The sequence below is a fragment of the Boleophthalmus pectinirostris genome, unplaced genomic scaffold (assembly GCF_026225935.1).
Source record: "Boleophthalmus pectinirostris isolate CB_2022bp ecotype Guang Dong unplaced genomic scaffold, ASM2622593v1 HiC_scaffold_7, whole genome shotgun sequence".
In the NCBI taxonomy this organism is placed as follows: domain Eukaryota; kingdom Metazoa; phylum Chordata; class Actinopteri; order Gobiiformes; family Gobiidae; genus Boleophthalmus; species Boleophthalmus pectinirostris.
In genome coordinates, this window is record NW_026571473.1 from 37,935,106 (window position 1) to 37,961,007 (window position 25,902).

The following is a 25,902-nucleotide window of genomic DNA, read 5'->3' on the forward strand; positions in this document are numbered from 1 at the left end:
TTATATGCATAAATGTGGATCATTCACACGTCTATTCACAGCTCATTTACATATCAATGCTGGTCCAGTAACAAATATACGGCCAATATAGTCACTTTACAATAGACCAATAGAAAACAGCCTGTTTATGTGTGGAGCTACAGCAGCTAACCGCTAACAAAACCTAAACTAGCTTCAAAGTCGATGTATTTCCAACACTCACCGCTCACACAGGCTCCTCCCACATCACAAGTCTGAACTAATAAATGTCCTTTTAATCCAGACTCAAACCGATTGTCCGAAAAAGAAAATAATCTCAGTGTTGCGCACGGCTGCGGGTGTAAACAAAAGCACACGCGAGTGAAGTGACGTGACTCTGTGGTGTGTTCAGGGACAGTACGGACACAGACAAATTACACCGCAGATAAATACTGATGTGGAGCCACATATTAGGACATTTATCTGTCTGTAAATTGGATTAAATGAACATAATGTAGAGAGTCTAAGCTTTATAACGAGGTATAACATGCCCACGTGAAATATCGGCCCATATCAGCAAGCATATCGGCCGATAGCCGATATGTCTCCAGGTGCCCATATTAGCCGATAATATCGGCCAGCCGATATATCGGTCGGGCTCTAACTCAAACCTCCGTTCAAACTGTTTCCCTTCCCTACGGAATTGAAAAATAGTGAAAGGCAAAGGCGATGGGCACGATTGATCCACAGGAAGAACCAAAAAGAAATCATCCCGAGTTTACAGCGAACATTTTGTATGTGGAGCCATCAAAGCAAAATCCCGATCCCTCGCTCAACCTCGGTTACGAATTTAAAAAGTCAACGCCAAAGTGAAAGGCACCAACTGTTCACCAAGAAACACCTTCCACTGCAAAGAGACCAAGACGTGATGTTGCTGTAAAACCACAAGAACAAGAAAGTGCAGCTCAGTCTGTTTGTCTTCTGCACCTCTACATTAACAAACAGGATTTTGCTTTGTTGTCCCTCCACATACAAAATGTTCGCTACAAACTCGGGATGATTTCTTAGGCAGCCAGAAGTTTCCTTTTGGTCCTTCTTGTGGATCAATCCTGCCCATCGCCTTCACCTTTCACTATTTTCAAATTAAATTCCAAAGGGAAACAGTTTGAACGGAGGTTTGAGTCACACACATCTGATTCCCTTTTGCATTTATGGAGTTCGCAAACTTCCGAAGTCCGTTTTCCGCTGTTAGGATCCAACAACCACACAATTACGATGTCCGTATCCCAAAACTAAAACATGACAATATCAGAACCAGAAACAAAAGTGATATGGTTCAAAAGACTTGAAAAGATCGACTTTGATAATAGACGCATCCCACTGGGAAAACAAAACAGGCGGTTTGATACTCACTTTTTCGGAGGATCCTTCTCAGTAAGCATTGCGCGATGACCGGAAGTCCGAAATTCGGGATGCACGTATTAAAGATAAGATTTTACACAACTTTTTTCACAGTTTAGCCATTTCTTTAAGTTTAAATTTGTACTTTGTGATTGGGAATCTTGGCCAAATCTCTATAAATTTACACAGAAATTATGATTTGACAAATAAAAAAAGAAAAAAAAAAAAGAAAACATTGATGGTTTTCAGATTCATACTCTCAGATGTATTGTACTTGGTCATGAAATATCCAAAAAGTTTATTCACAAATCTTTAATATAACATTTTCTACCGGTTACTAAACCCATTAACTCGCTATATTACAACAAAAACCTACATTTTAGCTGTATTTACTTATCGTATCGTTTAATTAGATGACACAGTATCGATATCGTGGGCTGCTGTATCAATTAGGGATGTAACAATAACCAAAATATCGTACCGTGATTTCGTATCGTCAAAGTTCTCACGGTCTGTAAGCGTGAACAGAGTCTATTGCATTTTAACTGGTGTAAAACTATCAATCATTTATATTTACAGCAGTTATTTATTCTGCCACTTCTGCCAGATTAAATAAACACTAGAGAATCCCAAAAACCTGTCATGTGCCCTTTAAATTCCCACTCGCACGCCTCTTTGTTTTGTGTAAATTGGATGAAAACTGACATTTTATGAGACTTGACTTTGACAAATTTGACAATCATTGGAAAAATTTTTGTATTTCTTGCCCCGTTTAAACCTGACCTTATGAAACCAAAGTATTTTTATTTATGAATATGTATTTTTAGTTTTTTTTTATTATTACCAAGCTTTATTTTTTTTCAAGTTGATAATTTTTTTAATTCATGTACAATGACTTTTTTATTTTTGGAAAAGGAGAAAGAGGACTGTAGCTGACGTCTACAATATATTATGCTCCTTTGTTTCCCGTAAACTTTAATGGGGAAAAAATTCAAAACGTGGTGCGACTTCCTGTGCGGATCAGCGTGCAGCGTCGTTTTTAAGCCGTCTCATCTGAGCCGCACCTGGACCTGCCCCTGGGTAAACCGCTGTGGAGCACTCACACTCGACAGCAGCCATCGTTAATGCATCACAACATATGGAAAAACACTAATGTCCCGACTCTTCCTGCGGGCTTTTCCCCCCACACAGTTATGATTAGAGTTACTTTGAGTCAGTCTGGGTAAACAATGGACAATAGAAATATTACTAGTTTAATTATACATACATACGGAACCACAGAGATAAAGGCCACACTTGTCAGACTGTCGGAGTTAGTTTTTGGAGTGTACTTCTGCTCACTGGACAACACTGAGGAAATAATACACATGTTTGTACTTTAAAAAGGCTTATTTAGATCACCCACCATGTTACGTTTGCTTGTTTTGAAAATGCTATATTCCTAAAAACATCGTATTAAGGCGTTTTACAAGTTTCAGTTTCGTTTTTGACACTCCCCCTTCAGAGCACCGTCACAACAACATCCGCGTGAATCCTGCCAACGAAACTAGTGCATCAGGTTTGTCAAGTCGCCGTGCACAGTTTAGTGTCATGTCTTTGTGTATTTATGGAGAATTGTCGCGTGGGAGCGTAGGCGATGTAGGTTTGTGGGCGGAGGCTTGTACCAAGGTTCCCACACTCAAATTTCTAAATTTTTCCATGACATTTTCATGACCTAAAGTGAATTTTCCATGACTTTATGGCACCTACATTTGTAAAATTAATCAGATTTTTAGAGCTAAATATGAGATGTTAACTCTTTCCACTCACCTTATGGTTTGGGATTTATAGTTTTTTAATATTCAAAATCTTGTCAGTGCATTTATTGTCGTCTCTTTTAAACAGAAGGCACCGACGTTTGGAAATAATCATAATTGTCTAATGAGAAAGAAAGAGATACTAAAATTTCATGACTTTTCCAGGCCTGGAACATTGCATTTTTAATTTCCATGATTTTTCCAGGATTTCTACGACCATGGGATAGAGTCCTGCACCGGGTCAGGTACCCGCAAATAGTTGCTGAAACGGGCGGGTTTTAATGTTTATTTTGCGGGCAGGTATGCAGGAGGGTAGTGATTACACGGGTCAGGACTAAACCAGGACTACACCAGGACTAAACCAGGTCTAAACGAGGTCTAAACCAGGACTACACCAGGACTAAACCAGGTCTAAACGAGGTCTAAACGAGGTCTAAACGAGGTCTACACCAGGACTACACCAGGACTACACCAGGACTAGAGAGAGAACCCCAAGCCCACAGAGCAGGGTGTCCGCAAAGCACGATCGAGCAACTGGTTCAGCTCTGGTTTAGTCCTGTTTTAGTCCTTGTTTAGTCCTGTTTTAGTCCTCCTGGTTTAGTCCGGGATCACAACTAGGTTACTCCTGGGTTAGTCCTGGTTTAGTTCCGTTTCAGTCCATGGTGTGCAAAAGTCCGGCATCTCAATCAATGTACCTTCTGCTCAACAAATATGCGCATTCGTAATTCATATTCGTAGTGAAGAAAGCGTAACCGTTTCATTTCGTTTCATGATTATAATTCTTGACGTCGTAACTTTTCAATTCATGTTCTGATGGCTAAAATACACACAATATATTTTATGTACGACTGGACTCATTTGAGCGTTTAGGAATATTTATTTTACGCTCAACTACAGGAAATACGCACGGATTTCTACACTATGTACGCGAATGTTTCTGAAAGCTTTCTTACGCCACACTATTGCCTATTCAAACTGATAGAAAAAAATAAAGTGCTTCAGTTAGAAAGCTTTTATTTTGATTGAATTCGTGCAGAAAACCCTGTTGTACAGATTCTTTCAGCTCACCGTAAGAAGAGCTCAAATTCGTTTCCGGGAGAGGTCACTAAAATACTCAAACCGTGCATAAATGACGTCTAAAAAAAACCTCTTCGGGCGCGTTTTTGATGAGGGAACAAGGTTATAACGTGGTAGAAAGCTAAAAAAAACAGAGAGATTTTGCATAATAGCCCCTCTTGAATCAATCAGAGGACCAAATCAAACGTAGAGTGGCTGAACGTGGCACATGCCTGGGTGCCCTACTCTCCGTGTGATTGGGTGAAGTTTTGCGCTGTGGCAGAACTGGGTTGAGTGCGTCTCTACTCGGGGACCTAACCTGGATCCAATTAAACGTCCTCGGAGATGAGTCCCTTTTCGGAGACCTCTAGTATCGCGCCAGCCTCTCCCGACGCCTTCTGCTCTGACTCTATTAATAACATCTGTCAATGACCCGTCCCATATTCGAATCGAGAACCGAACGGTCGCGCGGGGGGGGGGGGATCTGATACACTCACGCGTCCCCCACAGCAGGGGACCCCAACAACCGGGCCGTGGACCAGGACCAAACCCCCGCCTCACACACGCATCTCTAAACCAGGACTAAACCAGAACTAAACCAGGTCGAAACCAGGACTAAAACCAGGACTAAACCATGTCTAAACCAGGACTAAAACCAGGACTAAATCAGAACTAAACCATGTCTAAAACCAGGACTAAACCATGTCTAAACCATCTTTAAACTAGGACTAAAATCAGGTCTAAACCAGGACTAAACCAGAACTAAACCAGGTCGAAACCAGGACTAAAACCAGGACTAAACCATGTCTAAACCAGGACTAAAACCAGGACTAAATCAGAACTAAACCATGACTAAACCAGGACTAAATCAGAACTAAACCATGTCTAAAACCAGGACTAAACCATGTCTAAACCATCTCTAAACTAGGACTAAAATCAGGTCTAAACCAGGACTAAATCAGAACTAAAACCAGATCTAAACCAGGTCTAAACCAGGACTAAACCAGGTCTAAAACAGGACTAAACAAGGACTAAAACCAAGACTAAAATCAGGTCTAAACCAGGACTAAGACCAGCTCTAAACCAGGTTTAAACCAGGTCTAAACTAGGACTAAAAAGGACTAAACCAGGATTTAACCAGGACTAAACCAGAACTAAAACCAGGTCTAAAACCAGGACTAAACCAGGTCTAAACCAAGACTAAACCAGGACTAAAACCAGGTCTAAACTAGGGCTAAAACCAGGTCTAAACTAGGACTAAACCAGGACTAAAACAGGTCTAAACAGGACTAAAACATGATTTAACCCAGATTAAAACAGGACTAAAACAGGATTTAACCAGGACTAAACCATGTCTAAACCAGGACTAAACCAAGACTAAACCAGAATTTAATCGCGGCGCCGCCACAGCCCCCGGTCCTCGAAATATTGTCAGACATAAAACCGGTTTGTGGAGCTAAAAAGGTTGAGGACCACTGCCTTAAGGCCAATTTATGGTCGTGTCGACGGACGTGCACCTCTGAAATTTTCTAACTACGCATCAAAACGGTTTTCCGCTTTCCCCGTTTCATTTCGTAAACTTGCAGTTTTAAAATCCTAACCTCCTTTTGTTGTGACGGTGAATGACTTTGCGTCGCATAAACCTCGACGCAGATCCATAAATCAAAATCTTTAACGTGCAGGATTTCTGTTAAAAATGAAACTGGGCACGTTTTTAATGAGCACCTAGATCAGAAAATAGCGTTTTATAGGCATTTTAAACTCAGATGACTAAACTTCAGATGACTAAACTTCAAAATACTCAAATTAAATAGATATAGATTTAGGTTTAGATTAAATGTCGCTTCTGAAATTGCGCAGAAGGACCGGTTTGGGTTTGGAGAGCCGATCGTCTCGGCTCTGCACGCTCCCTTTTGTCCAGTGTTCTAGCGAGCGTGACAAATGTGAGGAGCCGTGGCCTGTATCTCCGTGGCCCTGGTCAGTGCAGTGACCTAAAGGAGAAGAGACACATCTTAAAGAGACACGGTTAATCACATCCAAAAGCATTCACGGGGAGGAGGGCAGAGGAGAAAGAAAACAGAAAGGGCTTACTTACACATACTTAACAGTCTACGCGGGAGAACACACACTATACTACATATGCATCGGGTTACAGCTAAAGAAAACTTAGCTACTGGTTTAGTTCGATATATACGATAATGATAATTTTAACGAGTGCAAAGGCCATGTTAAATCCAAATGACAAACTATTCCGATGGATTCTGAGCGCACACGATGGGGGAGTGGACCCGGGCTCAGGTTTTGGAAGTGATTTCTTAAGTTGGAGCGGCTAAACTTTTTGACAGGACAAATGCTTCTTGGTGTGAATCGGGCTCTCGGAGGACTCCCCACCTCCAGATATTCAAAGTGCTCTCAATATGCCAGCGGCTGTACGTGAACTTGTGATGAAGTACGCCGGTTGCTTTACCTACTTTCTCTAACCTGGATACTTCACCGTCGTCATTGACTTTCTGTCAAACTCAAGACTACAACTGCGGAGAATGAATGAAACTTCCTCGGCTCAGACTTAAAGGAAACTGAGTAAATGAGTCCCAAACTTAAGTGTAAGACCCGAAACCAGTCTAATTCTGCCTAGCAACAGCTTCAATGTGCAAAAAAAAACAAACTATGGAGGGTCCTAAAGTGGGTGATTGCATTTTTTTTATATGAGAATTGAGAGCAGATATGTACTCAATATTTTTCGGATTATAAGTCGCACTTTTTTTTCACGGTTTGGGTGTTTCCTTCGACTTATATATTAAAATGTTAAGAGTTGAGAGGTTCTAGTCTTGTGTGTGAGTATCTGCTGCTCCTGTTCCTCCTGTACCACTGTCGCTCGGCTCTACTGCGCATGTCTCCTGCAGAAAGAGCCTCTGTCCTGTCTGCGTCGCGTCGCGTCGATCGCACCGTTACTTCTGCGCCACTGAACATTTTTAATTTAAACAAACGTATAAAGACGACTGCGAAGACTGAACACAAATGCGGCTTGTAATCTGATTTTCTTTTTGGGGGCAAGTTGTCAGCCAGATTCCTCAACCGGTTTCACTTCGTAGAAACCGTCTGACCTCACAGCATTAGGATTCGTTCGCTCGACGGTAGGCGGGAACTTTTTTTTATTTAACCAATCGCTGCTGTTTGGTCGTGACATATGTAATGCGCCACTAACAGTGTTGGGGAGTAACAGATTACATGTACTGGAGTTACGTAATCAGAGTACAAATTATGAGTAACTGTATTCAGTTACAGTTACTGTTTCAATGAGTGGTAATTGGATTACAGTTATTTGGTTGAAATAAATGGATTACACGGCGGTATTTTCCTGTTTTTACATTTCGGGGTATTCCCTTTTTTTTTTTTTTTTTTTTTTTTGGTAATTCCACTCATTGCCGGACACTAAACCAGGTCTAAACCAGTTCTAAACCTGGTCTAAAACCAGGTCTAAACTAGGTCTAAACCAGGACTAAACCAGGACTAAATAAGGACTAAAGCAGGACTAAAACTAGGTCTAAACCAGGTCTAAACCAGGTTTAAACCAAGTCTAAACCAGGTCTAAACTAGGTTTAAACCAGGACTAAACCAGGACTAAACCAAGACTAAACCAGATCTAAAACAGGATTTAACAGGACTAAACCATGCTGCGCGGACTATGTCTCCTCCTCTTCTATTAATAATATTTTTAATACAGTTAAGTAAAGACTGGGCTTTTTTATTGTCTTTTAGCAGACTTATGTGAAGATTTCTTTGTCTTTGTTTCTCTACAGCAAATCAAGTAATCCAAGGTATTCAGATTACATTACTCACTTTAAGTAATTTAATGGATTACGTTACAAACTACATTTTGGGGATATGTAATCTGTAATCTGTAGGGAAATACATTTTAAAAGTCACCTTCCCAACACTGCAACTAACAGGACTAACTGGTATATATAAGTTTTTCCCAAATCTCGTAGGAAGAAGGACAATAACGTCTTTCCCCTTCATAAAATTCACCAAACATTCCCTTTGTTTCGGCTTTAAATCCTTGATCTCGGGAATCGTTGACAACACTGAATATATCACTCTTCGCTGATTGGCTGGTGCCCGAACTCGCATTTCGAGGTTTTGGCGAACCGTCTAGTGTATTCTGACTCCTGACCTAGTCACTGGAGAGAAATTAAACTGAGTGGAGGCACTAAGTGAAATTTGCAGCTGAAATCGAGCAGCAGAAAGAAAGTTTGGAGTGAGCGAGACTGCACCATGCAACTTTCCTGAAGTCACTGGATGGAAGGACAAAACCTGGACTTCAGCGACACCGAAACCATCCTGTCGGGATTCAGAAAGACCTGAATAATTCTAACTGGAGCTGATGCTGAGTCTGACGACAGCGATGCAGAAGAGGAAGCGGCGCTCTGTTTACCTCTGGAGGTCGTGTAGTTGCTCAGAAGTGACACCGAGGATGAAGAATTGAATGGATTTAGTGATTTGGAGTGAGATGGAGAGTTTGTTAAACTTGTTCTGTTGTTTATGTTATAGTTTATCTGAAGAACTGTTCATATGTGACGTTAACAGTCTGTTGTTCTCTCTTCTGTTATTACTTAACAATTAACTTGCCTTTTAAGATGAAATGTCAGTTCCTGGTCTCTAATTTTATTCAATAAATTCCCCCAAAAAGTACGACTTATATATGTTTTTTTCTTCTTCATTACACATTTTTTTGGCTGGTGCGACTTATAATCCGAAAAATACAGTAGTCAGAAGTTCACTTGTTTCATAAACTATAATAAACTTCTATTAAATTGTCACATTGTCCACTAATAAAACAAATAACTTGAATTAATCTGAATAATTGCTGAGCCCAACCTGTCTTCTACTCTTCAGTTACACCTCAGGGCGAATCGTCAGTGGGAAAGTAACGTAACAATCCAGAACGTTGGCAAACTCTTCAATAAAACACACGTGCGGTTGTGTTTCTTTGCCTGTGTAAAAGTGCATCAGACACAGAAGTATGTCCAGAGCGTGGAGAGTGAATAAATAACTATAAAGCACTTTGAGATTTTAGTCCGGCTCGAAAGGCACAATGTGATTAACTATTAAAAAGCACTGTCCTTTCTGAAACAGAGAGGGCCCCGCCGAAAAAGAACCATCTCTCTGCGAATGGCCTGGTTCGTTTCAAAGTACAGATTTAACGCAGAGAGTATTTCACCTGGTCTGCGTAGATGCATCAAGAATTTCGGACTTGGGAAGGATTTTCCGAAAAAGTGAGCATCAACCTCCGTGTTTGTTTTCCAAATGGGACGTGTCTATTGACAAATCCGATCTTTTCTAGTCTTTTGAACCATGTCGCTTTTGTTTCTGGTTCTGATATTGTCATATTTTAGTTTTGGGATTCGGACATTGTAATTGTGTGGTTGTTGGATCCTAACAGCGGAAAGCGGCTCGAGAAATGGGCTTCGGAAGATTGCGAACTCCATAAATGCAAAAGAAAATCAGATGTGTGTGACTGCAAACCTCCGTTCAAACTGTTTTTCTTCCCAACGGAATTGAAAAATAGTGAAAGGTGAAGGCGATGGGCAGGATTGATCCACAGGAAGAACCAAAAAGGAAACCTTTGACTGCCTAAATCATCCCGAGTTTACAGCGAATATTTTGTATGTGGAGCGACATCAGAGCAAAATCCCGATCCCTCGCTCAACCTCGGTTACGAATTTAAAAAGTCAACGCCAAAGTGAAAGGCACCAACTGTTCACCAAGAAACACCTTCCACTGCAAAGAGACCAAGACGTGATGTTGCTGTAAAGCCACAAGAACAAGAAATTGCGAGCTCAGTCTGTTTGTCTTCTGCACCACTCGCTTAAAGGGTCCATCTCATGCAAAATCAACTTTTCAGAGCTTTCTGCCTTCTAAGAGTGACGTGTGGGCCTTGGATTTGTCGCCCAAGTGGTTTTTAGATTGATTCTGTGTTTTTTTTTTTTAACAAATTGCAGCGTATTTCTGACAGACTCCCACGTGACAACGAACTAAAGCTGCTACAACGATGACGCAGCAGATACACCTATGACGCCCCCTTCCCCGCTCCACCGCCTCCACCCCTCCATCGTCTGACAATTCCCACATGAACACCTCAACAAAAGCGACAGCATAAGCTCATTGTTCTACACTGCAGTGAACACGATATAATAAGTTTATCTACTGGTGTTTATTAATACTTTACCAATCAGTAATGTTCAGATGATGTGGACGCGGTGCTTGAGCTTTGTGCACCTGATTTAGACCCGTTTTAAACCTGATTTAGACCTGTTTTAGACCTGAATTAGACCTGTTTTAGACCTGAATTAAACCTGGTTTAGACCTTTAGATCTTTTGACATGTGACTTGAGTCTGAACGGTCAGGTCACATTCATCCCACCTACACGTCAGGCTCGGAGTCTCGTCAACAGTGAGGTTAGTGGTTTAGAGTCGACATGGTGCTTGAGCTTCGTGCTCCTCAAAGTCCTCGTCCGATTCCGGGTCCAACACATGCGGCTGAACGCGCTGTATCTCCATGATGAATAAAAGTTTATTCCTGCCGCTATCAGGGTCACGTCTGTCTCCCCCTCCCTCCCTGAGATGGCGGAGGAAGGGCGGCTCACTCGTCGCCTACGTCACGTTTGGAGGGCGGAGCCTGTGTTTTCTCAGGACGGGCGGGGGGAGGAGCAATAGTCGGACTTTCATAGTTCCTGGTCTGTGACGCCTCCAAGAAATCAGTAAGATTTCAGAACTATTGTGTAATGGATGTTCCAAAACCCAAATTGTGCTTGTTTATGTGCAGAAGATACAATGTGAAAAGAGTTATTTTGCATGAGATGGGCTCTTTAAACAAACGGGATTTTGCTTTGTCGGCGCTCCACATACAAAATGTTCGCCGCAAACTCAGGATGATTTCTTCGGCAGCCAAAAGTTTATCAATCCTGCCCACCGCCTTCACCTTTCACTATTTTTCAATTCCGTTGGGAAGAGAAACAGTTTGAACGGAGGTTTGCAGTCACACGCATCTGATTCCCTTTTGCACTTACGAAGTTCGCAAACAAATTTCTCGAACCGTTTTCCGCTGTCAGAACATCCAACAACCACACAATTACGACGTCCGAATCCAATAACTAAAATATGACAATAGCGGAACCAGAAACAAAAGAGATACGGTTCAAAAGAGTTGAAAAGATCGACGCAACAAACATGGCGCGATGACCGGAAGTCCGAGATTCCTGATGCATGTATTAAGCGGGGGAACCACAGCAGAGGGAATAACCAGGACATTTCGTGTGTGTGTGTGTGTGTGTGTGTGCGTTTGGGCCAGAATAGTTTGTCATGTGATTTAAGATGGAGGGGGGGAGGAAGAGGGGGGAGAGCGGGATCAGCTTTTACCTCGGGGCCTCTGCTTCTCCGCATCATAGATCATTACCACCTCTGTGACCTTGAGACGGGACAAAGGGAACAGTGAGTGTGTGTGCGCAGAGACCGTCCGACATTCCAGATATCCAACATTCGGCATTTAGGAGCGCACACGTCTCGCACAGTCGCACACACACAATCGCACACAGTGTCATCGTGTGTCAAAAAAAAACAAGCCCACACCACTGTTCATTTGACCGAAATACAGAGCGCGTGGATCTGTGTGTCACTCGGTCGTTTGTTTTTCAAAATAAAACTAAAAATAAGAAAAGCGAAAAAGTAGCGGATTTTCTTCATTATTTGTCTCCAAAAACAAAATGAAAAAACAGATAAACAGATTTGAGTGACCGTGATGTCGGACTGAACCAGGACTAAACCAGGACTAATCAGATCCAGGACCAGGTAAGGACCGGGATCAGGACAGAGACCAGACCAGGATTGAGACCGGGATTGAGACTGGGAACAGGAACAGGGCTGAGACCGGGACCAGACCGGGACCAGACCAGGACCAGACCGTGATTGAGACCAGGATTTGAGACCGGGATTGAGACCGGATTGAGACTGGGAACAGGAACAGGGCTGAGACCGGGACCAGACCAGGATCAGACCGTGACTGAGACTGGGACTGAGACCCCGACCAGACTGGGACCAGACCAGGACTGAGGCCAGGATTGAGACTGGAAACAGGAACAGGACCAGGACTGAGACCACGACCAGACCGGGACCAGACCGGGACCAGACCAGGACCAGACCAGGACTGAGACCAGGACGAGACCAGGACTGAGACGGGGACCAGACCGAGACCGCGACCAGGACTGAGGACAGGACAATGCCAGGACCGAGACCGCAACCAGACCAGGACCAGACCAGGACTGAGATCAGGACCAGACCAGGACAAGGCCGGGACTGAGGCCGGGACCAGACCGGGACTGACACCTCCTGACCAGACCAGGACTGATACCAGGACTGAAACCGGGACCAGACCAGGACAAGACCATGATTGAGACCAGGATTGAGACCGGGACTAGACCCTGATTGAGACCGGGACTGAGACCGGGACTAGACCCTGATTGAGACCGGGACTGAGACCGGGACCAGACCAGGATTGAGGCCAGGACCAGACCAGGACCAGGCCGGGACTGAATCCGCGACCAGATTGCGACCAGACCAGGACTGAGACCAGGACCGGGACTAGACCAGGACTGAGACCAGGACTGAGACCAGGACTGAGACCAGGACTGAGACCAGGACTGAAAACAGTTCAGTCCTGGTTCAGTCCTGGTTCAGTCCTGGTTCAGTCCTGGTCTCAGTCCTGGTCTCAGTCCTGGTCTAGTCCCGGGGGGTCTCCAACCTTTTTCCAACCTTTTTCCTACCTTCATGAAACGAAAAAGAAAAAACTGAGACACGACAAATAATTTAAAAAAAACGTTGCTTTTTCATTTTCTTATTTTTGGTTTTATATTGAAAAACAAACGAATGACACACAGATTCACAGGACGGTCTGGTTGGTACTGGAGCGGTGCCCGGGTCAGGATGGCGTTGGCGAGTTTACGTGACCAAACGCCGCGCTGCCGTAGAGCTCCCGTACAAACCAGACCAAAGACAAAGATAAAATAATCAGGACGGTGAATCTGTGTGTCGTCTGTTCATTTTTTTTTTTTTTTTCAAAATAAAACCAAAAATAAGAAAATGAAGAAACAGCTGTTTTCTTCATTATTTGTCTCCAAAACCAAAATGAAAAAACAGATGATGATTCATTTTTCAAGTTTTCAGTTTTGTGTTGAAATGATTAATGGAAAAAACAGATAACGGACTGAACCAGGACTAAAACAGGTCCGGGACCAGACCGGGACAGAGGCTGGGACCAGACCGGGACCAGACCGGGACCAGACCGGGACCAGACCGGGACCAGACCGGGACTGAGGCTGGGACTGAGGCCGGGACTGAGGCCGGGACCAGACCAGAACAGAGACTAGGACTGAGACTGGGACCAGACCAGAACCAGACCGTGATTGAGGCATGGACCAGACAGGGACAGAGGCCGGGACTGAGGCCGGGACTGAGGCCGGGACTGAGGCCGGGACTGAGGCCGGGACTGAGGCCGGGACTGAGGCCGGGACTGAGGCCGGGACTGAGGCCAGGACCAGAACAGAGACCAGGACTGAGACCAAGACCAGACCAGGATAAAACCGGGACTGAGGCCGGGACTGAGGCCGGGACCAGACCAAAACAGAGACCAGGATAGAGACCAGAACCAGGACTGAGACTGGGACTGAGACTGAGACTAGGATCAGGACTGAGACCGGGAGCGAGACTGGGACTGAAACTGGGACCAGACCAGGACTGAAAACGGTTTAGTCCTGGTTTAGTCCCGGTTCAGTCCCGGTTCAGTCCTGGCTCAGTCCGTTATCCGTTTTTTTCCATTCTTCCTTTAAACACAAAATCGAAAACTGAAAAAATGAATCATTATCTGTTTTTTCATTTTGATTTTGGAGACAAATAATGAAGAAAATAGCTGTTTTTTCATTTTCTTATTCTTGTTTTTATATTGAAAATCGAATGAACGGACGACACACAGATTCTGGTGCTTTTGTGCTTTAGTGCTTTTGTGCTTGTGCTTGTGCTTGTGCGTGGCCGATACTCACCACTCCGAATCGATTGAAATAGTCCCTGAGTTCGGGCTCTCCGCAGTTATGGGGGATGCCGCCTACAAATATCTTCTTAGATTTATTGCTATCGGCTTTGCTGCCCTTCTGAAAGAAAACAGGGAGTGGACGGGTTTGGAAGGCGGTTGGTTAAAGGATCACCGAGGGAAGAGGCCAGAGAGCTCACATCTATTCAGACAGAGAAGAGAGCAGAGAGCAGAGCAGAGCAGGGAGCAGGGAGCAGGCTCTTCTCTGGCCCTGGGCTAGAATTCTTAACGTGTCATGTCAATGTCGACGCTGGTCTCCGCACATCACAGGGCGCGCTCCCATTTACTCACTACAGATCCGCCGAGGAGCGCTCCCGAAGCTCACACGCAACATTACACTCCTCTACATCGTTTAGGACACGCTCTCTTATCCCCACCTCGTTCCGTTTGCTTTACTGCGGAACGTTTAGCAGGAAATTGAAATGATTCTTATTCGTGTAGCGCAGGGGTCTCCAACCTTTTTCCTACCTTCATGAAACGAAAAAGAAAAAACTGAGACACGAGAAACTGAGTACCGTATTTTCCGCACTATAGGCGAGTTTCATTGTTGACAAAAGCGCGCGTTGCATGCTGGGAATTATTTTGGTCGGCGGCAAGAAACACTAATTCGACATGACGGACGGAGCGAGAAAGCACGTAAAGGGTATTGATCCTGGTTATTTATCCACTCTAACGGCAGAGGACAGAAGACCATTTGACCAGAAATTGGTCATAAGCATCGACGGACGACAAATCACCCTTTTCAACCCCGACAAAAGGTGGAACAAACCAAATTTCTGGTCAGAATCGCCAACTACCTGGACAAATATTCACTTGGGCGACATCCACAATGACTTGGTGGAAACTCCTGGGCCATTCACAGCAGAAAAGATGAAAACCTCCAAGAGTCTCGATGTGTTGTTGAACTTGTTGGAGTCCACGGTTTGTTAGGATCTTCTACGTTTGCTCTGCGGATGTTTGAAAGTCGTTTAATTCACCGTTAGCGGTTCTTTTCACTCTGAATACGAAAAAGACATTTTCCTTCTTCCGTGCTTCTATTTGTGTGTCTGATAATGCAGCAGGAATTTACCATTATCGGGGATAAATACGCGAGGTTACACACTGTGTTTGACGCTACCGTGTTTCTTGCCTCCGACCAAAATATTTCCCAGCAGCAACGCGGGCTTTTAATAACAATGACGTCAGCTGAAACTCGCCTATTCGTGAAAAAAGTTCGAAAATAGACCATTTAAAGGTTGTATAGAGGATTTTCCAAGGAACGAGAAATCCAGCGACTGTTTGTCCTTTTTTCAAATGTTGTGCATGTGTGAAACCACCTCCCCTCCCCCACAGCTCCTCCCACCTCCTCCTTACACCTTTAAAGGAAACACAACAGTTGGATGGGTCAGTGGGACTTTATTTGGTGCGTTCGCAGTAGGGATGGGCATGATTAGTCGATTAATCGATAATTGATCATTAAGAATTTCATCGATTACGTTCATTTTAATCAACAAACCAAATGTAGGCTGCTGTGCGTAGCATAGGGTGACGAAACGGGAGTCCGGACATGTGTCTCTGCATCAGAAGGAGCGAGACACAAACAGTGGGTCAGTCTGTAACGAACCGAAGCACAAATGTGGATTTAACGATGATTTGTACAAGAAATTCCACACTTTCCGTTGCGTTCGGGACAAGTGTGAGTCCATGTGCACAGTGTATAAAGCAGCACATATGTTTCTGTGTCCAGTGGGAAAAAGTTTTACCAGGTGAGAGTCGCTCAATGTGGATGACGAGGCCCCGCCCCCCTCCCCCCGTACGCTGTCCTGGGTTTGACGCAAATCTGGTCACACTAACCTGTATTCACCTGAGTCATGTCTTTTAACCCGACAGAAGCTGAACCACATCAGTGACACAAGAACGGTTTTGTTTTGTTTTTTTTGCTTAGTTTATGTAAATTAGTGATGTGGTTTTAAGTTTTGTTTCTGTGAGATTTGCACAAATCTGAATTAAACACATTATAATGTCAAACGGGCTGATGTGGCTCTAGAGTCGTTACGGTTTATATGTCGTAAAGTTGAATTTATTTATACAGATTAGTGCAGATAGAAATAATAATGATGATCATTTTAATATAAAAACGTTAATGATTAATCGATAATCAATCGTTAATTCTCCCGACGATCGATTAAGAAAATTTCATCGAATGCCCATCACTAGTTCAAACACTGATAAAACGAGGAGATTTTCTCTAACCTCCTCAAATTTTTGTTGAATACCCCTGATATAATCTGTCTGTGGGCGTCTTTTTTCACATTTGAGAAAATTTCATCGAATGCCCATCCCTAGTTCACGGTGACTCTGGGCTTTGTTCAGTTGTGGCGTGTAGGGAGGGTGTGTCTGGGAGCGCTGGATTGTCGGCGTGTTCGCAGTGACTCAGTTGTTCAGTCGTGTCTAGAAGCGGCACGTCGCACTCGCTTTTTCGGTTCGTTCCTCCGTTCCGTTCCTCGTCGGCGTGGAGTGATGAGTGTGTCTGTGGGTGTTTTTCTCTGTGCGGTCGCTGTCTGCTCCGTGTGTGTTTGTGTGTTCTGCGGGTGTCGTTTTTGATGGGGTTGGAGGCTTATGGTGCGGAAAATACGGTAAATAAAAGAGCTACGGCCTTAATTGTGTACAGTTAGACGGCTATAAAACATAAAACATTTATTAGTGCACAAAGTTAAGAATCAAAATGAAACATGTACAATGGTAAAAAAAAAAATCCGTGTATCATTCGTTCATTCGTTTTTCAAAATAAAAAAAAATAAGAAAACGAAAAAATAAACTATTTTCTTCATTATTTGTCTCCAAAACCAAAATGAAAAAACAGATGATTAGTTTTTTCAGTTTTCGATTTTGTGTTTAAATGAATAATTTCATTACATTTCCCGTTTCCGTAACTTAAACTGTAACATACTGAACAGTAAAACAGCTCTAAACCAGGTTTAAACTGGTCTCAGTCCCAGTCCCGGTCCTGGTCTCAGTCCCAAACCAGGACTAAACCAGGAATAAAACAGAACTGAACCAAGACTAAACCAGGACTAAACCAGGAGTCAGGACTGGCCCGGACATGCACCCGTGTAGACTGTCAGGTGATGAGGAAACTGGGACCAGACTGGGACCAAACCGGGACTGAGACCAGGACTGAGACAGGGACTTAGACCGGAACCAGACTGAGACTCAGACCGGCACTGAGACCTGGTTTAGTTGTGGTTTAGGCCTGTTCAGTCCTGGCTCAGTCCTGATTCAGTCCTGGTTTAGTTCTGTTTTAGGCCTGTTTTAGTCCAGGTTCAGTCCTCGTTCAGTCCTGTTTTAGTCCTGGTTCAGAACTCGTTCAGTCCTGTTTTAGTCCTGGTTCAGACCTCGTTCAGTCCTGGTTCAGTCCTATTTTAGTCCTGGTTCAGACCTCGTTCAGTCCTGGTTCAGTCCTGTTTTAGTCCTTGTTCAGTCCTGTTTCAGTCCTGGTTCAGTCCTGGTTTAGTCCTGGTTTAGTCCTGGTTTAGTCCTGGTTTAGTCCTGGTTTAGTCCTGGTTCAGTCCTGGTTCAGTCCTGGTTCAGTCCTGTTTTAGTCCTGGCTCAGTCCTGGCTCAGTCCTGGCTCAGTCCTGGTTCAGTCCTGGTTCAGTCCTGGTTCAGTCCTGGTTCAGTCCTGGTTCAGTCCTGGTTCAGTCCTGGTTCAGTCCTGGTTTAGTCCTGGTTCAGACCTCGTTTAGTCCTGGTTCAGTCCTGTTTTAGTCCTGGCTCAGTCCTGGTTCAGTCCTGGTTCAGTCCTGGTTCAGTCCTGGTTCAGTCCTGGTTTAGTCCTGGTTCAGACCTCGTTTAGTCCTGGCTCAGTCCTGTTTTAGTCCTGGCTCAGTCCTGGTTCAGTCCTGGTTCAGTCCTGGTTCAGTCCTGGTTCAGTCCTGGTTCAGTCCTGGTTTAGTCCTGGTTTAGTCCTGGTTCAGACCTCGTTTAGTCCTGGCTCAGTCCTGTTTTAGTCCTGGTTCAGACCTGTTTTAGTCCTGGTTCAGACCTCGTTCAGTCCTGGTTCAGTCCTGGTTCAGTCCTGGTTCAGTCCTGTTTCAGTCCTGGTTCAGTCCTGGTCCTCAGTCCTGTTTCAGTCCTGGTTCAGTCCTGGTTCAGTCCTGGTTCAGTCCTGTTTTAGTCCTGGTTCAGACCTCGTGCAGTCCTGGTTCAGTCCTGTTTTAGTCCTTGTTCAGTCCTGTTTCAGTCCTGTTTCAGTCCTGGTTCAGTCCTGTTTTAGTCCTGGCTCAGTCCTGTTTTAGTCCTGGTTTCAGTCCTCGTTCAGTCCTGGTTCAGTCCTGTTTCAGTCCTTGTTTTAGTCCTGGCTCAGTCCAGCATCACAGTTTAAGTCACAGAAACAGGAAACATCAGTTTTTTCCATTTTTCATTTAAACACAAAATCAAAAACTGAAAAAACAAATCGTTATTTTGGTTTTGGAGACAAATAATGAAGAAAACAGTTGTCCTTTCCTTTTCTTAGTTTTGGTTTTATATTGAAAAACAAATGAACGAATGAACGAACGACACACGGATTGTAAAACCCATTTAATTAACCAAAATTGAGTCATTCCGCACAACACGAGTAATTCAAAAATCCCTTGGAAGCGGGTTGGAGAGCAGTTGGAAGCTCCTGAACTACACGTTGGAGACCCCTGACGCTCCTAATGTCGCCCTTACATTTCCAAAATCTACTTAAAAACCTCTCACGGGACCTGGCAGTGGTGTTTTGGCTTCAAATTCACCTAAAAATCTAAAAATTCGTGGTTCAAATCCTGCTGTTGCGTGGACAATTCGTCACTTTTGTCCCACTCCAGCTACTCTAACATGGGCAGGTTTGGACAGGTAGGGCATCTGGCGTAAAAAAATAAATAAATAATTAAAAATCTACCAAAAGACTGTGACATTTTGAGCGGAGATCAGCTGCTCCTCACACACACAGATCTAAACGTGGAGTGTGAGACGGTCGGGGACGGACCACTGCCAGATCTGCACGCTGCTTTGTCTGGTTTGGTTTTCATGACATTTCCACAACAAAAACATTAAATTTTACGTAGGCCTGTCACGATAAAAGGTTATAAAGCCTGATATAACGGTACACGATAATAATAAACTCAGATAATTTAAATAGAGGATCATTACGAGCAGAGGTGGGTGATTTTTTTTTCCGTGAGGCCACATGAGAAACAGAAAATAACTCATTTTTGCGTAATATTATTTGTATTTCTTTATAAAAAAAAAAAGTTGTAAATAATTGTTGTGTTGTGTTGGGCAAGTTACTTTAAAACTGTAATGGTCTAAAACAGGTCTAAACCAGGACTAAACCAGAGACGAACCAAGACTAAATTCAGGACTAAACCAGAGCTGAACCAGGACTAAACCAGGACTAAACCAGGACTAAACCAGGACTAAACCAGGACTAAACCAGGTCTAAACCAGGTCTAAACCAGGACTAAACCAGATCTAAATTCGGTCTAAAACAGGACTAAATCAGGTCTGAACCAGGACTAAACCAGGACTAAAACAGGACTAAACCAGGACTAAAACAGGACTAAACCAAAAATGAACCAGAGCTGAACTGGGACTAAACCGGGACTAAACCAGGACTGAACCAGGACTAAAACAGGACTAAAACAGGACTAAAACAGGACTAAACCAGGACTAAACCACTAAACCAAGACTAAACCAGGTCTAAACCAGGACTAAACCAGGTCTAAACCAGGACTAAAACAGGACATAAACAGGCCCAAACCAGGACTAAACCAGAACTAGACCAGAGCTGAACCAGAACTAAACCAGGTCTAAACCAGCACTAAACCAGGACTAAACTAGGTCTAAACCAGGCCCAAACCAGGACTAAACCAGGTCTAAACCAGGACTAAACCAGGACTAAACCAAGTCTAAACCAGAACTGAACCAGATCTAAAACCAGGACTAAACCAGGACTAAACTAGGTCTAAACCAGGCCCAAACCAGGACTAAACCAGGACTAAACCAGGACTAAAACAAGTCTAAACCAGGTCTAAACCAAAACTGAAACACATCTAAACCAGGACTAAAACTTGGAATCTAGGACTTATTTATCTTAGTTCTTTGGATTAAACCTTGTCAAGGCATTTTAAGACGAAAAAGCAGAATTTTTTATTTATTTTTTTTCACAGCCTCCACAAAATATCGTAATAAATATCGAACTGTGAGATGTTTATCGTGAAAATATCGCACCGAGAGATTTCGATATCGTTACATCCCTAGTATTTCGTCACTTATTGAACCTTTTACGGCTCAAAAATCGAATTATGTTACGACAAACTGTAAGTACACACGAATACTGAGCCCCAAAATACTACAATCGCCAGTATTTAAAAGGTCGAACTGTGTAATTATCGTGACAGGCCTAGTTTTATACTTGCACTACGACAGCTAACTAACACAAAACCTCTCTGAATCCATGTAAAAGTGTGTGTAAACGTGCAGGGGAGTGTGAGAGGAGCAGAGGAGGAGTGACAGAGAGAGAGAGGAGCAGGCTTGTCTTACCCAGCCCTCCTTAGTGCGAGACTTTTCCGGCTGCATTCCTCTGGGAGTGCATGGCTTCGGGTCAATCTGCCGGCAAAGACACAAACGCCCGACATTAGACCGAATCAAAGGCACCTTCAGCGCCGCTCCAGTAAAAAAAAAACAAAAAAAAAAACGGGAGTACGGAGGCGCTAAATGGGACAATTAGGATATGCACATAGATTTGAATCAAGAGGAATCATGTCACACACACACGCAGAAGAGGAACGTCGTGTATTTGTGTAAAGATATCACAGTACACGGATGAGACAGGAGGAGAAATATTGGGGTTTTAAAATAATATCACACAGCGTAAGACCTAAAAATGTTTTGTTTTATCAGCAGCTATGCCCCGTTACAGCAAGGCAAAGTTTTTTATTTCGAAAAGCAAAAAAAAGCAGAAATGAACCCACCTCTGTTCATGACAGTTTCAAAAATTCAAAAATGATGTGGTTGCTTCAGTAAATTAATGACGAAACTTTACAAATATTTAAATACAGCAAAGTAAATTACATACTGTGCAAACTAAATATAGTGTTTCTGCTCAATTTAATTTCTCTCCAGCGACTAGGTCAGGAATCGGAATACACTAGACGTTTTGCAAGAATCCTGGAAGTTGTAGACTGTGCACCGGCCAATCAGAGAAGAGCTGTGAGGTCATGACGTCAAACTCGAGCGTCTGTCTGTGTCCCTTTTGTGGAACAGCACAACAGTAAACAAAGCATCGAGTCAGAATCAGTGTTGTGCATGAACGAGTTCATTGAACACGTTCATTTTTCAGTGAACTTTGAACTGAACACGACACATTTGTAAATCAAGAACTTGAACTTGAATTTGTTCAAATTATGTGACGTACGTCACTGTTGGGTTCAATTAAACGTCGGAATTTGTTTCCACCTGACGAGTGACAAGGTCTGCATTCACTTAACCTCATGAAACCACAGCCGCACGTCAACGCGAAGGCGGCTCCACCGGCAGCTCTAGCGAAACATACTGACTCTGTGTTTGTCAATGGGAAAGACGATCAAGCTTGACTGAGACATTTAGTCGCTTGTATTTACCTTCTGAACAGACTCACCACAGCAAACTCAAGGATTTCAAAAGTACATTTCAAAGCACTAAAACAGTCTTTCTGGACCCGGGCTCTTTCACATGATACAGAACTGCCCCAGGTGCACGATGTGCTAATGTTAAATGCACAAATACAACAAAAGATCCATGCTCTCTGTGTATTTTGACGGGGATACGTGCCTATGTTCGTGTAGAGCATGTTAGGCGTGTTCTATCAGAGAAATAACAACTGGCGTAAAAAAAACAAAACAAGATGGATCCTGTTTTCTGAAATCTACGTGCGCAGGACGTGCTGCTCCAAGTGCATCGAGCTCGTGCAGTGGAGCCGCCCTCATTCACTTTCCATGTATTCTTCAAATTACACGTCTAAAAGTTGCAGTGACGTCCGTCTGTCACAGAAAGAACATACAGTCGTGTCCTTTAGTCCGACAGAAGCTGATGCATCTGTGCACAAGGAAAAGCTGCTTTTTTCCAGCGTTTGCAATGTTATGCAATGAACTGATCTTTGAACTAGTTCCAAATTAAAAAATGTGAATTATGAACGTGAACTGTTCACTTTGAACATGTGTGAACTGAACTTTGAACTAGTTCATGAAAAGTGTGAAGTTGCACAACACTGACGGTATCACAGTATCAAAATTTGGATACTGCCCAAACCTATCGTGGACCATCACAATATATCAAATAACAAGTGTCTTTGCTTAAATTAAGGTTATGATGCAGCAATAACTAAAAAAAAAGACTACATGGGGGAACTACATAGACCATGATCCTTTGCTCCATTTCAGTGCAGACTACAACAAGAAATAACAGTTCTAACACTTTTAAGTCTTAGTTCTTTGGATTAAGTCTTGTCAAGGCATTTTAAGAGAAAAAAAGTAGAATATTAATAGTTTTTTTTCGCAGCCTGCACAAAATATCGCAGACTTGGATATAGTTACACACCAGGTCATGGTGCAAAGGATCCTAGGTTGAAATGACTCTGAATCATCCCTTTAAATGTGGTATAAAAATAAAAATTACTTGAATTAGAGTTTAATTTTGAGAAAATTCAAAAATGAGGGCTGACCCCGTTCCAGATTGATCACGTGTAGAAGTTCAGAGTGTGACAAGTATCATCATCATCATCATCATCAAACATCCATGAACACAGCTAAAGATTAAAAAACACACTTACATTTCTCCCGTCTAGACTGTGGGGCTTGGTCTCCAGCACGCTCCGGACACAATTTGGGTCTTTGAATTTGACAAAGCCGAAGCCTCGGGACTGATTTGTAGTTTTGTCCTTCATGATGACGCAGTCTACTACCTCTCCATACTGCGAGAAGTAGTTTCGGAGGGTTTCTGTCAAAACAAAACAGACACACTAACAAGAGCTCTGCACACGTCCGTGGAGAGAGTTTGAGTTTCGAGGTCGGGGTCGGGGTCGGGTGAGCTCGGGGACTGTGCTCCTGCGGCTCGGGGGGGAAGCTCAGGTCAGGTCAGGGTGTCCCAGGGTGACCTCACACGTGCAGGTTTCAGGTGGAGAGAGAGAACGAGAGCACAAGAAACAAGGAAAACGTTCAACTTCAAGGTCATTCTAGAGCACAAACCTTCAGGACACGCAGACACAGGACAAACATTTTTAACTCTCAAACATGCACCACGGTCGTCGAGTGAGGTGCTCCTGACCAAACCTACATCCAGAGTCGGGACGGGCATTCGATTAAACTTTCTTAATCGATCGTCGGGAGAATTAACCATCAATTATCAATTAATCATTAATGTTTTTATATTAAAGTGATCATCATTATTATTACTATCTGCACTACTAATCTGCATCAATAAATTCAACTTTACCACATATAAACCGTAACGACTCTAGAGCCACATCAGCCTGTTTGACATTATAATGTGTTTAATTCAGTTTTGCACAACTGTCACAGAAACGAAACTTAAAACCACATGACTAATTTACATAAACTAAGCGAACTAAGCTCTTGTGTCACTGATGTGGTTCAACTTCTGTCAGACTAAAGGACATGACTCAGGTGAATACAGGTTAGTGTGACAATATTTGCGTTTGTCAAAACCAGGACACCGTACGGGGGGAGGGGGGCGGGGACTCGTCATCGACATTGCGCGACTCTCACCTGGTAAAACTTTTTCCGAACCATATGTGCTGCTTTGTACACTGTGCACACGGCCTCCCATTTGTCCCAACTAGGGATGGGCATTCGATGAAATTTTCTTAATCGATCGTCGGAAGAATTAACAATAGATTATCGATTAATCATTAACGTTTTTATATTAAAATTATCATCATTATTATTACTATCTGCACTACTAATCTGCATAAATAAATTCAACTTTACGACATATAAACCGTAACGACTCTAGAGCCACATCAGCTGTTTGACATTATAATGTGTTTAATTCAGTTTTGCACAACTGTCACAGAAACAAAACTTAAAACCACATCACTAATTTGCATAAACTAAGCGAAGAAAAAAAAAAAAACTGCTTGTGTCGCTGATGTGGTTCAACTTGTGTTGGATTAAAAGACATGACTCAGGTGAATACAGGTTAGTGTGACCAGATTTGTGTTTGTCAAAACCAGGACAGCGTACGGGGGGAGGGGGGCGGGGCCTCGTCATCCACATTGAGCGACTCTCACCTGGTAAAACTTTTTCCGAACCATATGTGCCTGTTTTGAACACTGTGCATACGGAGTCCCATTTGTCCCAACCGGAACGGAAAGTGTGGAATTTCTTGTACAAATCATCATTAAAAACACATTTGTGCTTTGGTACGTTGCAGACTGACCCACTGTTTGTGTCTCGCTCCTTCTGAGTCACAGAGAGCTACATGTACAGACCCTGTTTGGTCAGGCTACGCACAGCAACCTACATTCGGTTTGTCGATTAAAATTAACGTAATCGATGAAATTCTTAATGATCAATTATCCATTACTCGACTAATCATGCTGATCCCTAGAGGTGACAGGGTTTTCTGACAGTTTCTAATAAAGTTTGAATGACACTTGATCTTACACGCAGCAGCAGTGAAGGATGGGCAGGGGATCCCAAGTTTAACTACCCCAAATTTAAGAGTTTTTTAAGACCACTTAAATGAAAATGAAGACCAACATTGCACCCATTATGCGGACAAAAAACTAAAGATCCAATTCTAATAATGACCAACCAACTACCAATACTATATCCAGAATCTAAGAACCACTTTGAATTAAATCTATCCAGGCTGGTGCCACCTAGTTTCTCCGCTCAATTTCATTTCTTTCCAGTGACTAGATCAGGAATCAGAATACACTAGACCAGACGTGTCAAACTCAGGCCCAGGGGCCAAATTTAGCCCTTAATATAATTATTTTTGGCCCGCAAGATCAAATCAAATCTGTATTAGAGCTGCCCGCCGGCTACAGATCGACTATAGAGACATTATTTATTTAAAAATGTCATTATTATTTTATATTCTGCTTGTTCTCGACGTTCATTCATGTTACGAGATTTCACGTTGTTTTTTTTCCTCGCTCTGTTTAACATCGAAATAACAGGCTAATGAAATTTAAGACCTTTGAGAAAAAAATAAGACTTTGACAACATCCTTTAAGACTTTTTAAGGCCTTAATTTAGGAATCCCTTACACAATAGTTACTACAGTGACAAACCTGGGCCAATGTTAGGGGTGTGCAAAAATATTGGAATATCGATATATCGTATCGTTTAATGTGATGATACAGTATCGATATTGTGGACTACTGTATTGATATTTCACCAAGAATATTTTTAGGTGTGTTTTACTAAATTATTTTGTTACAGAGCTACAGTTTTGTTGCTTGTGGAGTGAAAGGAAACTCATTTATGCGACACATTTGACATTTTTAATGTTTTGATGATTAAAATGTTTGTGTTTCATAAGA

At 42.9% G+C, this 25,902-nt stretch overlaps 1 protein-coding gene across 8 annotated transcripts in view; it reads right to left on the reverse strand.

The window, feature by feature from the left end:
• The window catches only part of dazap1 (DAZ associated protein 1), an 85,719-nt gene that overhangs the window by 53,303 nt on the left and 6,514 nt on the right, over positions 1–25,902 (reverse strand). For 7 of the 8 annotated variants that reach the window (XM_055164544.1, XM_055164539.1, XM_055164538.1 and 4 more), the window contains exons 3-6: positions 23,161–23,327; positions 20,895–20,960; positions 14,303–14,410; positions 11,631–11,679 (exon numbers count right to left, since the gene is read on the reverse strand). In XM_055164544.1, the coding sequence (XP_055020519.1) occupies positions 11,631–11,679; positions 14,303–14,410; positions 20,895–20,960; positions 23,161–23,327 (390 nt within the window). The remainder of the gene's footprint in view (positions 1–11,630; positions 11,680–14,302; positions 14,411–20,894; positions 20,961–23,160; positions 23,328–25,902) is intronic. The other variant, XM_055164540.1, reaches the window with a different exon arrangement.